Source organism: Pimephales promelas, chromosome 2 (genome assembly GCF_988280905.1).
Source record: "Pimephales promelas chromosome 2, fPimPro1.hap1.1, whole genome shotgun sequence".
Classification (NCBI taxonomy): Eukaryota; Metazoa; Chordata; class Actinopteri; order Cypriniformes; family Leuciscidae; genus Pimephales; species Pimephales promelas.
The window spans coordinates 47,613,909-47,629,361 of NC_142770.1; the positions used below are offsets into that span (position 1 = coordinate 47,613,909).

The 15,453-nt window shown below is 35.4% G+C and overlaps 1 protein-coding gene across 4 annotated transcripts in view; it reads right to left on the minus strand.

The window, feature by feature from the left end:
* Nucleotides 1-15,453, minus strand: part of LOC148997664 (NACHT, LRR and PYD domains-containing protein 3-like) — an 88,300-nt gene that overhangs the window by 12,311 nt on the left and 60,536 nt on the right. For all 4 annotated transcript variants that reach the window (XM_089123248.1, XM_089123259.1, XM_089123262.1 and 1 more), the window contains 2 exons: nt 6,018-6,191; nt 4,003-4,176 (listed from right to left, as the gene is read on the minus strand). In XM_089123248.1, the coding sequence (XP_088979374.1) occupies nt 4,003-4,176; nt 6,018-6,191 (348 nt within the window). The remainder of the gene's footprint in view (nt 1-4,002; nt 4,177-6,017; nt 6,192-15,453) is intronic.

Here is a 15,453-nt window from a genome sequence, read left to right on the forward strand (position 1 = left end):
TTAGATTTGCAAAATCGAAACATAATCCAATGTTGATCCAACCTTGGTCCCTGACGTTGTTTCACCGGTAAATCAACGTTAAAATGCCAGCTGGGTAACGACATCTCTCATAAAGATTTGCGTCTTTAATTCTCCAAAACAAAGCTAGCCTCTTCGCTAACTAACACACAAAATACCATTGGAATGCTACTTCCGCCGCCTTACCGGAAGTTTCACCCACTTTATTTTTTACAGGAGCGCCCCTCGGAAACTTGTGGATAAGAAGTGACTTTTTCGATCTCTTCACTATGAATGAACAATGGGGAATGATCCCCCACCGAACGAGGGTCAAATACCATCTCCTTAGATTTTTTAATGTTAATAGTGAGATAGTTCTTGTCACACCACTGAACAAATTTATTAACCTCAGCGAAATACAACGACGGGTCTGAGTTCTGGTGAAGCAGACTGAGAATGTCAGTGTCATCAGAAAATTAAAAAAAAAAAAACATTACCCAGGAGACTATTAGCGCAGTCGTTAGTATAAAGGGTGAACAGGACTGGTGAGCTTACACAGCCCTGAGGTGCACCCATACTGATACATCTGTATTCCGAAAGTGAATCATTGATCCTGACATTTTGGGTTTTCTCTATTAAAAATGAATAAAACCACTTAATAATGAAGGGGTTAACATTCATCGGAATCATTTTCTGTAAGAGCAGATGAGGCCGTAATGTATTAAAAGCAGAACTAAAATCAATAACAAAAAACAAAAACAAAAGGCGTACATATGCCTTAAGGGGCTTTCACACAGGACGCTGTATGCGCTGCGCTGGCCGCTTGGTTGAGCGTTGCCCTTCAGATACAACGTGATTTGCGCTGCGCAATGCCATATGATATTATATATATATATATATATATATATATATATATACGTATATATATGTATGTATATATGTGTGTGCGTGTACACATATAACATCGAAAGTGTGAAAGGCCCATTAGGATCCTCCAGATGCTTAAGAGTTAGGTGGGAGATGCTATTAATTGCATCGTCTGTACTCCACCCTTGCCTATAAGCAAACTGGAGTAGATCTAATTCAGTATTAACCAGTCCCTCCAGGATTTCGCGGGCCTTTTTTGTGATTGTTGCGGCCTAAAATGCCTGATGTTGCGGCCGCTTTTTTAAAAAGTTGCGATAAAAGTTGCAATGTTCTTCTGCATGTTTTTATAGGTTAAAACGGCAAAGATAGATAGATTTTTACTTAAAATGCCCATATTATGCTTTTTGGCTTTTCCCCTTTTCTTTATTGTGTTGTTATATTTTTTTGTGCATGTTATAGGTTTACTAAGAGAGAAAAGTCCAAAGTCCACCCCAAATGGACTTATTATGTCCCACAGAAAACACTGTTCATCATCTGCATCTGCTCTATTGTAGTCCAGAATTGACTTAAGAGACAAAGTCACACACTTTGTAACACACGAACAAACTAACTAACCATTAGTAACCATAAAAGGCAAAACAAACGATTTGAAGACACAGCAAAACCTAACAAACTAAGCTTCTTCTTTTTTTTTAAACAAGATCTGCACCTGCAAAAAAGTCAATGTGCAAAACCTCACAAACATTAAGCAGCATTTATGTTGAAAGATGCCAATACTAATAAAGTGCAAAATACAGTTTTAGGAATAGCCACTAAAGTTAAATGGTGGAAAAACCAAATGTTTGATAATGTATTTTAATATAGCTAATATAATATAATATAATATAGCCGCATATCCAATAAAGCTGTTCTCATTTGCTTAATTTTTTTTGTTAGACAATAGAACGAGTCGGCTAGCTATTTTTATGTGTAAAATTTTCTGAATTGAGAGAGTTCAGGAACTGGGTGAACTAATGCACTGTGATAGTGTGTAGCCTATTACAAGTGATAAACACAAGAAAAGAAAGGAAAATAAAATGGTCAAACTCAATTCTTTAAATATAAAACAAAAGAGAAGCAGATAAGTGATAAGTCCGTGGAAACAACACTGCTCATTCGCGTCTGTCAGCTGCCGTGCTGCTCCTCTACTGCAGCCGTTCACTGAACAGGGACGCAGAGAGAGGTGTGACGGCAGGGAGAAAGCAAACCTCGCGCTCGCAGGATTGTGCTGGCAACATTTGGTTACTGAGGTTTGTCCAAAAAGCCGCTAGATTTGTCTCTAGTCGCTTTTTTATATCACTAAATATAGCGACAAAGACTAAGTTGGCAACATTGGCCTTTTCTGTTATTTTTGTAGGTAGCCTAAATGTGAGACGTTGGCAGTCCACATCTGCTGCGTCTTCTGAACAAAACAAGTGAGTTTGCTGACGTATGACGACGCTTTGCAGGAGACCGCGGCGCGATGATTCGTCAAAGTTGCAGAAAAGTTGCGGTGATTTTTCAAAATTGCAAGGCGCACTGAATTCACGTGGATTTGTTGAAGTTGCGTTAATAGTTGCGATCGCGACATCGCGAAATCCTGGAGGGACTGATTAACTACAGATTTCAGTGTAGATACCATGTATTTTTCAAAACATTTCATGACAACAGAAGTTAATGCTACCGGTCTATTATCATTGTTTTCTACAGGACAGGATTTCTTTGGAATGGGAATAATGGTTGATTTTTTTCCAGAGGGCAGAAACGAGATGGGAATCTGCAGACCTCTGAAACACAGGGCACCATGCAGGGGTTAACTCTGCTGCAAATGTTTTTACAAGAAAAGCAGAGATGCCATCAGGGCCTGCAGATTTATTTTTACATACATGACTGAAAAGTGACTGAACAGCTTTCATGGAGACCCAGAGTTTTTAGTCCATAGAAGCAAAATTCTGTTCTATGACATCTCTGTGTTTCCTTCTTGCCTCCTTTAACAACTGATTAAGCTCCCTTTGAACTAATTTCTACCCAAACCTATCACGATTCCTAAAAGCTATTTTTTTCCGGTTGATACAGTCCTTTAACTCTCTGGTTATGTATGGCTTATTGTTAGGATAGATTGTAATAACCTTCTTAGTGGCCACACAATCCTCACAAAATTGTATGTATTCTATAATTGTGTCAGTGGCTTCATCAATGCCTAAACCATGATGTCCCAGTTTGTACAGAGAAAAGAACCCTTCAGTGTCTCTATACTCAGTCAGTCAGTCTATACTGTCTTGCTCTCTATGCATGTCTTATATTACCATAGCATTTGTCAAACACTCTATTGTCTCTAGTGCCCCACTTGACATATTGTTCAAATCCTGGAAGTGATAGTTCCAATTTACAGTGGTTAAAATCTCCAAGAATAAAAACTGGGGCTCCCGGAGTGCTTTGCAGTTGATTGTGGACACAGTCTGTAACACGATCTGCAGCTCGGGCCGCATTCCCGCTGGGTGGGACATGCGCTGAGCAGATTACAATATTGCCAAATACCCTCGGGAGGTAAAAAGGTCTTAGAGAAATGCACAGCAGTTCAATATCAGGGCTGCACACAATCTCTCTCACAGAATAGTTCCTGCACCATCTGTCACTCATACAGATGCCTCCCCCTCGACTTTTCCCCGAAGTTTCATTCCTGTCTGCTTAGACAAGGGAGAAACCCTCCAGCTTGATCACGGACTCAGTAAAAACCAGCAGGCCTGCGTCGCGATATTCAAAACATACCCTCAGCGCCACCGGAAGTAGGTGTGTATTAACAACTTTGTCTAACAACTATAGATGATAATAACAAAGTACAGAAACCACAATTTTCATTTTGGTATGGTTGACATTCACTTTAGAGTGGTTGAAATTATTTGGACGGTTCCAGGACGGAGGTGAAAAAAGTTAGTCTGGAGCCCTGCACTCACTACAGATTTAATATCAGTCAAGAACAAACATCCAAAATTCCAGATTGTCACACACATAAGGCATCTTTACACAGAAAAAGCGGCACAGAAACCAAATCTGAAGCGCCATAAAATCCCTAAATGTGCATTTACACAGAATGTAGAAATCGTTAAAAACTATTCTTACACTAGTATCTCCAGTTTATAATGTGGATCATCCCTCAGATCCTCCAGCAGCTTCACTCCTGAGTCTCCTAGTTTATTCCCATGCAGACTCAGTGTTCTCAGGTGTGAGGGGTTTGATCTCAGAGCTGAAGCCAGAGCAACACAACCTTCATCTGTGACTCCACACTTACTCAACCTGTAGAGAACAATGACACACATTAAGCCTATATCCAGAGATAAACACAACACTTAAACTATAAATAACATAATGCTGTCAATATGAACTATATAAAATACTCATTAGTTCATGTTGTTAATTACATTAATTTATGAGATTGAATATAGGCCTACAGTTTGTACAGTATAAAAATCATTATTTCATAAGTACCCATAAAACATGGAAACCGAACATGTGCATGTGTTTAATGTGTTTGTAAACATTTTAAGGAACGTGTGTGCGTGTGTTAGGGCTGGGAGAAAAAAATCAATTCACCAAACTATTGTGTGATTAATTTTGTTTAAAATAAAATTTTTAAAAAAATTGTCGTTGCTTATAGATGAGGTTGACAGAAGTTAGCCGCTCTTGCTCCAACAGAGGTTGAAACGTGTTATCATCAATGTAACGAATCATCTCTTTGGAATATTAATAATCAATAACTTGTTATTATTAATTCTGAATATTTGGGTAAGTTAATTGGATTAACTTGATGTGGCTGAATTAATATTACGATCAATGAATCAGTTCGTCCAATGAATGGGTCCCCATTGACCCATATATTGACCATTGGCTGGTTGTACCACCACATACATACCAATCAAAACATCCCATAGTGCTATACATAATAGTACACGAGACAGTAAATCATCACAGTTTCTGGGAGGCATGTTCCTTTATAGATCAGAGTAATACCGCAAAATTTCTATTAAAGATTGTCTCTCTCTTAAGCAAGTGGCCCATGTGGCCACATTCCTTTGAGGTCGTAAAAGTCTGTTATCAGTCTTTAAGCAGCACTTGGCAACTATTTCAACTCAATAAATCCATTTAGAAATCATTTGGATGTTTAAATAACCAGTCCCCCCCTCTCCTCTCTACATTAGAAAAGACTGCAACGTGATAGAAGATAAACTTCATCACATTTCCTTTTGGGGGTAGATTAATCTATAACTAAGATAAGAATAAGCGGTAATGTTTGCTAGAAACATCCGCCCACCCCCTGTTACGGGTTATGGTTGATAACAGAATACAAAATGTACATGTCAATGTTAAATAATGCTATGATGTCAATGTTAAATGATGTCAATGTTAAATGATGCAATGTTAAATGAGCTATGTCTACCCACCTCGGTAGACATAGCTCCACACGATAAAATTGGAGTGTCTGGGACTCATTTGTTCAACACACCGGATCCGACAATACCAAAAGCACATGAGTGTGTCTACAGTAGAAAGCGGAGGAGGGCGCCGCAACTGAATTTACGACAGTGTTGTGAAATATTCGCACCACAGCTGTAGAGGGAGCTCGTTGAGAAAACATGCGAGAAAAGTGAAAATCAGCGAATAAGTGGCTAGAGTTACCGAATGCCGCTTTAAAGTACTCTGTAACCGTTTTAAAAAGTTTCATAGACCTTTATATTCATTAAATATAATGAATATGAATAATTAGTGTGGTCCAGACCCTATATCTATGAGTGTATTAATACAAGAGATAAGACAGTAGAGCTGCACGATTCATCTTTAAAACACTTCGATCTCCATTCAAACACACACACAGTCTACTTCCAATTCCTCTGTCTATTAAACCTTTGACCAAATCATATCGCAACATTTTAAATCTGTGTTGGCGCTAGTAAAAAATAAACTAATCCTCATCAGAGAGACTCCTCACCGCTGTCTTCTACCGCTGGCAGGATCTGACGGTTCAAGCAGAAATCTGTCGCTGAACCACCGGATGGGGCTTACACCAAACATATATCCTATACGCTATCTACATATTAATCCTTATTCACTCAGAGTCTTTATGGTACAGATGATCTTACCTCAGTGTCTCCAGTTTACAGTGAGGATTCGCCAGTAGATCAGAAAGCTGCTTCACTCCTGAGTTTCCTAGTTTATTCACAGACAGATCCAGATCTCTCAGGTGTGAGGGGTTTGATCTCAGAGCTGAAGCCAGAGCAACACAACCTTCATCTGTGACTCCACAATTATACAACCTGTAGAGAACAATGACACACATTAGGCCTATATTCAGAGATAAACAAGACAATAAAATAACAATGCTGTCAATACAAAATACATACAATATTTATTTATTTCACATTGTTATAAAAACATCAGTTAGGATTAGGGGATAGTTTGTACAGTATATAAGTCATAAAATATGAAAACTCAACATGTTTGTGTGTGTTAGAGAGAGAGAGAGAGAGAGAGAGAGAGAGTGCTTAAAGGGGGGTTGATTGTGATTTCACTTTTTCCTTTTTAAATAGTGTGTAATGTTGCTGATGGTGCATGAACAGTATCTGCAAAGTTGCAGCGGTGAAAGTTCAGTGTAAGCAGAGATATCGTCTTTTAAAAATCAGGAAGTTTAATGCCTACAAAAACGACTCGATTGGGACTACAGCTAGATTTTAGACGTCACTAACCCACACATTAACATCAACCCTCCCTCCGGAATATCCAAAAAAAAGGGCATGGCCATATTTCTGCGGCTCGTCGAGTGTGTTGTGTTCACTCAGCTGTCAGGTCTTCTGTGTTCAGGCTTCCCACGGACTCTGTACTTTGACAGTGGATACAATTTATGGATACAATTTATGTTTGATTATGTTCCTGAAAATGACGATCATAATTTAGCTCTCTGTGCTGCGCATTTTACGGAAGACAGCCTCCAGAATCTCCACAAATTCAACACTGGATTCAACAAGAAACTGTTACTAAAACATGAAGCAGTTCCAACTTTAAAACCAGAGGCAGCAGTTGTTGGGCCACAACCTGTAAGTAGGCTAAGACTTCATCATTTTAAATGTATTTTCATGTATAACTTTAGACGTAGCCTTGTGTTTTAGTTTTATCAAATGCCAGCGCTGGCTTTGTGTATATAACGTTAGTAGCCAGTCAGTTCAATGTTATTGTGTAAAACAAACGTGTGTATAAAGTTAAAAAAAACATAGGCAAATTACCATTCAGAAACATTTGTAAGAGCCGTGTGTGGTGAGGTTCTGTTTGACTCTCTTCATCGCCTCTTTGTGGGTCTGATTACTGATACTGCAGTATCAACTATCGGCACCATTATTTACATTGGACCGAAGCACATGCACATTTCGCCCGTGAAGGTAATGGGAGTGAATCTTCCAGACAACGTGAGTTACAGTTTAGCCAATAACAACACACTGGCCCAAACTAACCAATCTGAGCCCACTGCCTGTTTCTGAGGGAGGGGTTTCATAGACTCGTTGTACCAGTTGTTTAAAGCAACCTTTTTTGTGCCAGGGACCAGCATATTCATAAAAAAAATTCCAGGGACCAGTTGTCAATTTGAATGCCTCAATTTTAAGATGCATCGTTCGGATTCGGAACATATCACTGTGTAAAACAGTAACAGCCTATAATTTATTTGCATATAATGAACTAGGTGACAACAAAGGCTCCTTGCATACCAATCTTTTTAAACTTTCAGAACGGTTCACACAAAGTTTATCTTTACTCCCATTCAATTAGGTCTAATCCAAAAGCCACTCACATAGCACTCACTCACTAGCAGGTGCATAGATGTTGGAACCCTCACCCCCGCCCCCCCCCCCTAAATTCACATAAGGATTCAAGAAGGACTATGCATTAGCATACATTGTGTATTATCATGCAATTTATACGCGAAAATGAGTTTTTACGTGCATTTGATACGCAGAAAACTTACTAATTCCAAATGTTTTCTGATATATATGTTGACAAAAGCCCTGATGGACCAAACAGCGCACATTTCGACATAAGCAGTAAAAAATTGAAACAGAAATTCTCAGAAAATGCACTTAATACTAATATATTGAAAAGGCTGTTTATATACTCCATTAACAAAGGAGTTCAGACAATGGAAACATATCAGTCGACAAGCGTTTTTATATTTAATATGAGGGAAAAAAGATATGCATGCGTGACAAAAAACAAAACAAAATATTTTTTAGAAAATTCTACTAGACTAACGTCACTGACAAATCCTGAAATTTCACACATCTCTTGAGTTTTATTAAAAATCTTTAACTTTTAGGTAGCTAAATATTTTTTAGTTATTCTGTCAATTACACAAAGGTTAGATTTCATTGATGGTAAATTGGAGCGGCCACACTGACGCCCACAGACGTGAAGTGAACGAGACAGAGGCTGTCCGCCGGTAACGTTACTGTCAGAAATGGTTAACTCTGTGGCGATGCATGTGCAAAACAGATTTAACTAATCATAAAGTCAACCAGGATTCATAACACAGCCTACTATAGGCCTACATAGTAGCAGTTTCAGAATACAATAGCAAACACACCGTGATTTCAAAACTTGCCGCTGAGCGTCCAACTCACGTTTCTTCACGCATGTAATTTATGCCTGTTTTGCGTGAAATCGGTCTGTATGGAGCTAAAAATAAGTATCAGCAATGCTGCCGTTTCCTATCGCGTGCGCCCAGCACCGGCCGCCGCGCGCGCACCAGATTCCACACAACAACAACAACAACACAGGGTTTAATGGTAGTTTTTGTACCAAGTCAAGTCAATAGAGTTGGACAAAAACTAGGATAAAACCTGTTGGAAAGCATATTTTCCAGCGATGTTTGTGTGAGCATATCAGTGAACATCCCTGACCACTCGGTGAGTTTGACGTCTTTGTAAACGAATGTTTAATGCGTTTTATGAATGATTGTGTGGGTGCTAACACACAAACCTAAAATTCTCGGGACAACAGCATTTGTCCAAATTTCAATCTTTACCGTTCTATTTCATCAGAAACGATCTTAAAACAGGGCTTTAAGTGTAAAATACCGAACTAACCAAGACCAAATACAGTGTTTATTCAGGGATTGTCTTATTAATTTTTATGTTCAACACACTCCAAGTGTCATGTTTGTTTCATACTTTATATTCAAGCATGCATTCTTTGGTCAATGCATCTCAGTATTAGATATTTATTTTATTATTTTGTTTCAGAATGTTTTACAACTTTGCAGTTTGCACAAGTTAAAGATAGACTGGGTTGTATACATAATGTTTGTGTTTACAAATAATATGCATCTTATTGTTGCATACTACGTTGTTCATTGCACTTTAGCAATTTCTCAAATAAAGCCACAATTGCCAAAGTAAGAATGTTTTTATTCTTGGCTTTTTTTGGAGTAAAACAGTGATTCCACTGTTACCACTTTATCTGTGTAAAATTTTCTAGTAGCTCAATGTTTTTGCTGTTTAAACTTTAAACCATTCCTTTATTCCTTTATTACTGTGATAACTTTTTAAACTAAATTAATTTGTGAAAGACTACTTTTTTATTACTAAAATTGATTAAACTTGACTAAAACCTTTTGGTGTTTTCGTCGACTAAAACTCGACTAAAACCTTTTGTGTTTTCGTCGACTAAAACTTGACTAAAACTATTACGTTTATAAATGACTAAAATGTGACTAAAACTTAAAAGCATTTTCGTCCAAAAGACTAAGACTAAGACTAAAACTAAAAGGGCTGCCAAAAACAACACTGGTTTACAATCATGGGAGTTAGTTGTATTGTAGCTGCGACAATAAACAGGGGAGACCGGGTAATACCATGATTTTTCAAAGAATTCCAACCAAAAACGCATCCTGACTAAACATAAAGACATGAATAAAGAATTATTACAGTAATCTATATATTTTAAATACAACAGCTGAACCAAATGTATTCAACAACATATTATACAGTAATGTTAGATAATTGCATTACAATAGGCTAGAATAAGGGGAAAGTAATAGCACAAGGTACACTTTTGCACAATGAACCCTAGTGAAAAAAAAAGTATACCATATTGTATTTGAAATATATTCCCTTTTTCAATAGTACATTGCAAATATACTAACAAACAATGTACTATATTTAAATACATTAAAAGTATATTAGCATCATGCTTTTTTACCTATTTTCACAATACAGCTTTAAACACATTTTATAATAATTGTACTTAAGTATATTTTCTAAAAGTATATTGAAAACAAGCATGCTTTTAACATATTTCTAAAAAGTGCAGTATAAGTACATTGGTTCCAAATATATGCTTTGTTACACTTTTAAGAAATATGCTCAACACGGTCGCATTAACCATAGGGCTAGGCGGGGCTTAAGCCCCGGGGCCCAAGCAAGGAGGGGGCCCGTGATTGGCTGTGGAGCAGATACTGCAAGCCATCTGATTACCAAAGCCTTACCACGCAACGTCCCCCACAAATTATCCCTGTTATTTAGTTTCACTTTGCCTTATATTCCATGCATTATCATGGAATCATTATCATTAATAGAGACGTTCGCAAAGACCCGCCTTTTTTAGGTACTATGTGACGGCCGGGCCACGAGCCAGGCGGCTCTCACGAGTCACTCACATCATATTCTCATGCACTCACGCAGTGAAAAATACTTTGCGGGGCAAAGACTAACGTTACACCGAGTGATTACGAGAGAGGGTTCAGAGCAGCTTACTGTTGATATGAAACAAAGTCTCAACTTTCAAATATTGTCATTTAAGTAATTTAAACATTACCGTTTTCAAGTTCATGTCCACCGACTGACAGCTTTGTTGTCGGACAAAGTTGCGTATTCGGCGTTATGATTGGCCAGGCCACCTGTCAATCAAACCCCCGTAGGCATGCAGGGCCAACGGCTCTAAGCAGGGCATGGTAAATTGAAACGTCAGGTTTTAATTTGATATGACAAATACATTTATTCTATATTTAACTTGTGAACGACCGACCTGCTGCTGCATGTAGGCCTTTAGATGATTGCTGCCTGCGCCTTATTAGGCTATACATCAACCAATAATTCGCCTTTACTCTTCTCTTCATTCTAATCTAGTCTATTCTTAAAACACAGCGTCATCATCGACCCCACAAACTTTCGGTAAGTTTGAATATTAACTTGGATGTATAATTTTGCTTTTTGTGTTTGATTAAACTCTATATTCGCCTAAAGGACTGGCGATAATATATCCGGTAGAAATATTTAAATTTTGCTGCGCCATCCCTTGTGAAAAAGAGGTGTGCTTAATTGTATTGAAAGTGTACTTTTTGTGTGCTTAAACTCATGAAAGTATACTTTTTGAAAAGTGTACTTGCAGATAATATAATATAATTACAATTAAAGACCACTTAAGTTTAACTTAAAGTAAGTACACTTTCATCACATTATTTATAAACACACTTAAGTGCACTTTTAAAAATGCACTTTGTAATAATATGTAATTAAGTTTAACTTAAAGTAAGTACACTTTCATGACAATATTTATAAACACACTTAAGTGTACTTTTTAAAAATGCACTTTGTAATAATGTCTAATTAAGTTTTATTTATAGAAAGTACACTTTCGTGATCATATTTATAAACACACTTAAGTGTACTTTTTACAAATGCACTTTGTAATAATATCTAAGTAAATTTAACTTAAAGTAAGTACACTTTCATCACAATATTTCTAAATACACCTAAGTGCATGTTTTAAAAAAAATCATTTTTTTAATAATGTCTACTTAAGTTTTAGTTAAAGAAAGTACACTTTCATGTTAATATTTCTAATCACACTTAAGTGCATGTTTTAAAAAATTCCCTTTTTAATTGTGTCTAATTAAGTTTTACATTTTAAATAATTATGATTTTAAAGTGTTTTAAAGTTATTAAAGTTATAAGTTATTACATGAAATGTATTTTGATGAATTGACTAATATACTAAATAAAATAATAATTTTAATGGAAAACATTGAAAGTAATTCATTTTAATTTCAACTCAAGTGTGTTGTCCAAAAACAATTAGTTAATTTATTTTAAATGTGTTTAATCTAGAATATATCAACTGTGTGCATTAATGCACTTGGAATGTGTTTTTCCAATAAATTTGCAATAGGCTACAGTATAATCCAGGACAACTTATTGTTGACATTTTTGTCAGTTTTCTACATAATATATGACAATAAAATGTAATTTATGAGAGGAGTCTTAGCATAACAGTAATGTGTTGTACTTTACATATGTGAGAAAGTCAATTAAACACATAATTGCAATCTACACTGAACAAAAATATTGACTTTTAGTTGGTTGAAAGAGTAGCGTTTTGTGAACTTACAGAGTATAACAACACAAAGAGTTAGAACAACTTCAACTTAAACAGAAAAGTTGAAATAAAAATATACTGTATATGAACACGGTGTTTAATGCGCATGCGCCAGACGTCATGATGACGCACTACTTCCCTAGAGTTTGAAAAATGCGCTGTTGTGTTTCTGTAATCGCGATGCATGAGGAAATGAAAACAAGAAGAGAACAAAAGGAGCGCCACGTTTGGCTGTTTGCAGATGAGATGTTATACTGCAAATAATTGGTTAAGTAAATATATATTGATGCTTTCCTTATTGATTTTTTTTCACCGCAGTTGATATTGCAATGAGTGCTTTTTAATCGCAGATAGTAACGTTGCTATACGCAATATAGATTCGGGAGCTAAATTGATCATGTTTCCAATAATTTATATGTGACGCTGATGAGGTAATTCATCACATCACACATTCATCAACAGTTAGCAGTGAAAAGTTTACGTACACCTTGCAGAATAAACTGCTTCATCAGGGTAGTACTAAACAAAAAGACAACATATACATTTTTGTGTTCCCTCTTATTGCTAAAATTACTAACATTTTGCAGATACTGCAAGGTGTATGTAAACTTTAAAGGGAAATATCTATCACTTTCATTCATTTGAGCCAAATTTAATAATGGACTGGATCTGTTTTATAAACAAATTTTTCACTTTTTTTTCTCAAGGTATTTTTTTTCTGACTTTCCTGCCTCTTTGGAACAAATCCATTCACATTTACTTTGGAGAGCACCGGGACATTGACATAAACAGGACTTTCCAACTACTTCAAAACATTTGGTGAAAAATGATTTTGGTTTTCTTGTTTTTTTGCCTTTGGATTTCTTCATTTGGCTGGGGCGGCAGTGGCTCAGTGGTTCATGTGGGTTGTCTACGAACCGAATGGTTGGTGGTTCAATCCTCGGTTCCACCTGACCAAGTGTCGAGTGTACGAATGAGTGTATGAATGGGTGAATGTGAGGCAAAATGTAAAGCGCTTTGGTGGCCATTAGGTCTATGAAGGCGCTATATAAATGCAGTCCATTTACCATTACCATTTTTATTTTATTTTTATTTTTTAGACAAAATTATATTCACTGTAATGCTGAAGTAAGCATTTTGTCCTCTTTAATGTTGGTGCTACGAAAAGGTTTAAGAGCTAAAATTAACCAGGTTTGTTAACACTTTAATTAGGTCTCATTTGTTAATATTAGTTTATGTATTAGCAAAATATGATCTAAAAATGAGCATTTTTTTACAGTATTTATTAATCTTTTATAAGATTAGTTAATTCAAATATAGTTTGTTAAAGTTAGAACAATTTATAGTTATTGTTCATACAAGTTCACAGTGCATTATAATTTTAGTACACAACTTTTGAATATAATAATGCATTATTAAATGTTGAAATTAACATTAACTAAGGCTAACAAATGCTTCAAGTATTATTCATTCTTAGTTCATGTTAACTGAAGGAGTTAACTAATAATACCTTTTTCATTACCCGTTTGAATCTTACTGTTCACATTTTGCAGTACAACATCACATTTTGTTTGTATTAATTCATGGGTTGTGTATTTGATGTAATGTGTGTTTGCTTCTAAAATGATGTTTGTACCGGTAATCCCTAGGTTATGGAGACCAAATTACCCCAAAAGTATAGTAATACCAGTAATTTACATGGAAACAATCTTATAAATCATACAGAATTATGTTAAATATCTGAAAATGTCTAAAATTCTGTCATCATATACTCACCCTCAACTTACATTTAAGTGATCTTATGAATCACAGACAACTCTTAAATAACTGGTTTGTAAATAATGCTATACTTCATTAAGAAATTATTAATTGATCATTAACAAAGTTAGAAAATACAATTATTAAACACATTATAGATATGCTTATAAATCAAGAAAAAAACATTTATTGCTGTATTTAGAAACGTATTATTAATGTCTATTAATGCTTTATAAATGATTAACTGTTAACTCATGCTTATAATGAATAATAGTGTGCAGTTAAGTGTTACCTTTCTTTCTTCTGCTGAACACAACGGAGATATTTTGAAAAATGTCAGTAACCAAACAGTTAACTGGTCCCATTGACTTCCATAGTAGGAAACAAAATACCATGGAAGTCAATGGGACCAGTTAACTATTTGGTTAGACATTTTTCAAAATATCTTCGTTGTGTTCAGCAGAAGAAAAATTCATACAGGTTTGAAACAACTTGAAGGTGCGTATATAATGACAGAATTTTCATTTTAAGTGTTGTAACCGTTTGTTTCTTGGGTTTTTTCAGAAAGGTTTTTATGTATTTATTTTAGAGATTGTTTTGTCAGTAAATATAGAGGGTTTTAAATTGAATTTGTGTTGATTGTAACTATATAGGTTATTAAGACTTTTTGTCCAAATTTGAAATAAATTGCAACTATATATTTTTTTTAATTAAAAAAATGTATTTAATGTAATAAACAAGTACACTATTATATAATTAAAGTATATTTTTGTTGACATTATTTGCTTGTCAGTATATTTGGAAGTACACTTTTACCATATTTCAAAAATCACTCTTAATATCAACTAATAGCATTTAATTTGAGCTTAATCTGTGACACATTTGAAATCAATTACATATAATGTGCATTCAGTGCCCCGAAAAAATTGTATTTAATTCACACTTAAGTGTATTGTTGACTGACTTCAAAGTATATTTTTAATCACATTAATTGCGTGTCATCATATTGTTTAGTGCACTTTAACTATAATTTAAATACACTAGAAGCAATTATGAAAGTATATATAAAGTTGTATTAAAGTACCAATTAAGTTGTTCCAAAAAATCACACTTGATTGCAACTTATTACACTTTATTTTAACTTAATATGTGATATATTTGAAATAAATTACACTTAATGTGCATTGAGTGCCCAGAAAAAAATTGTTTTTAAATCGCACTTAAGTGTATTCATTTAAAGTGTATTATTTTTGTAATAAGTACACTTTATAAAAGTACACTAAAGTGCACTTTTTTTTCACAAGGGATCATGATGTAAGTTTATCATTTAAACGCGTTTAACGTTGTGGTTTGGATACAAATTATTTCAAACTGCTCAGGCACAGTGAGCAGCGGGAGAAT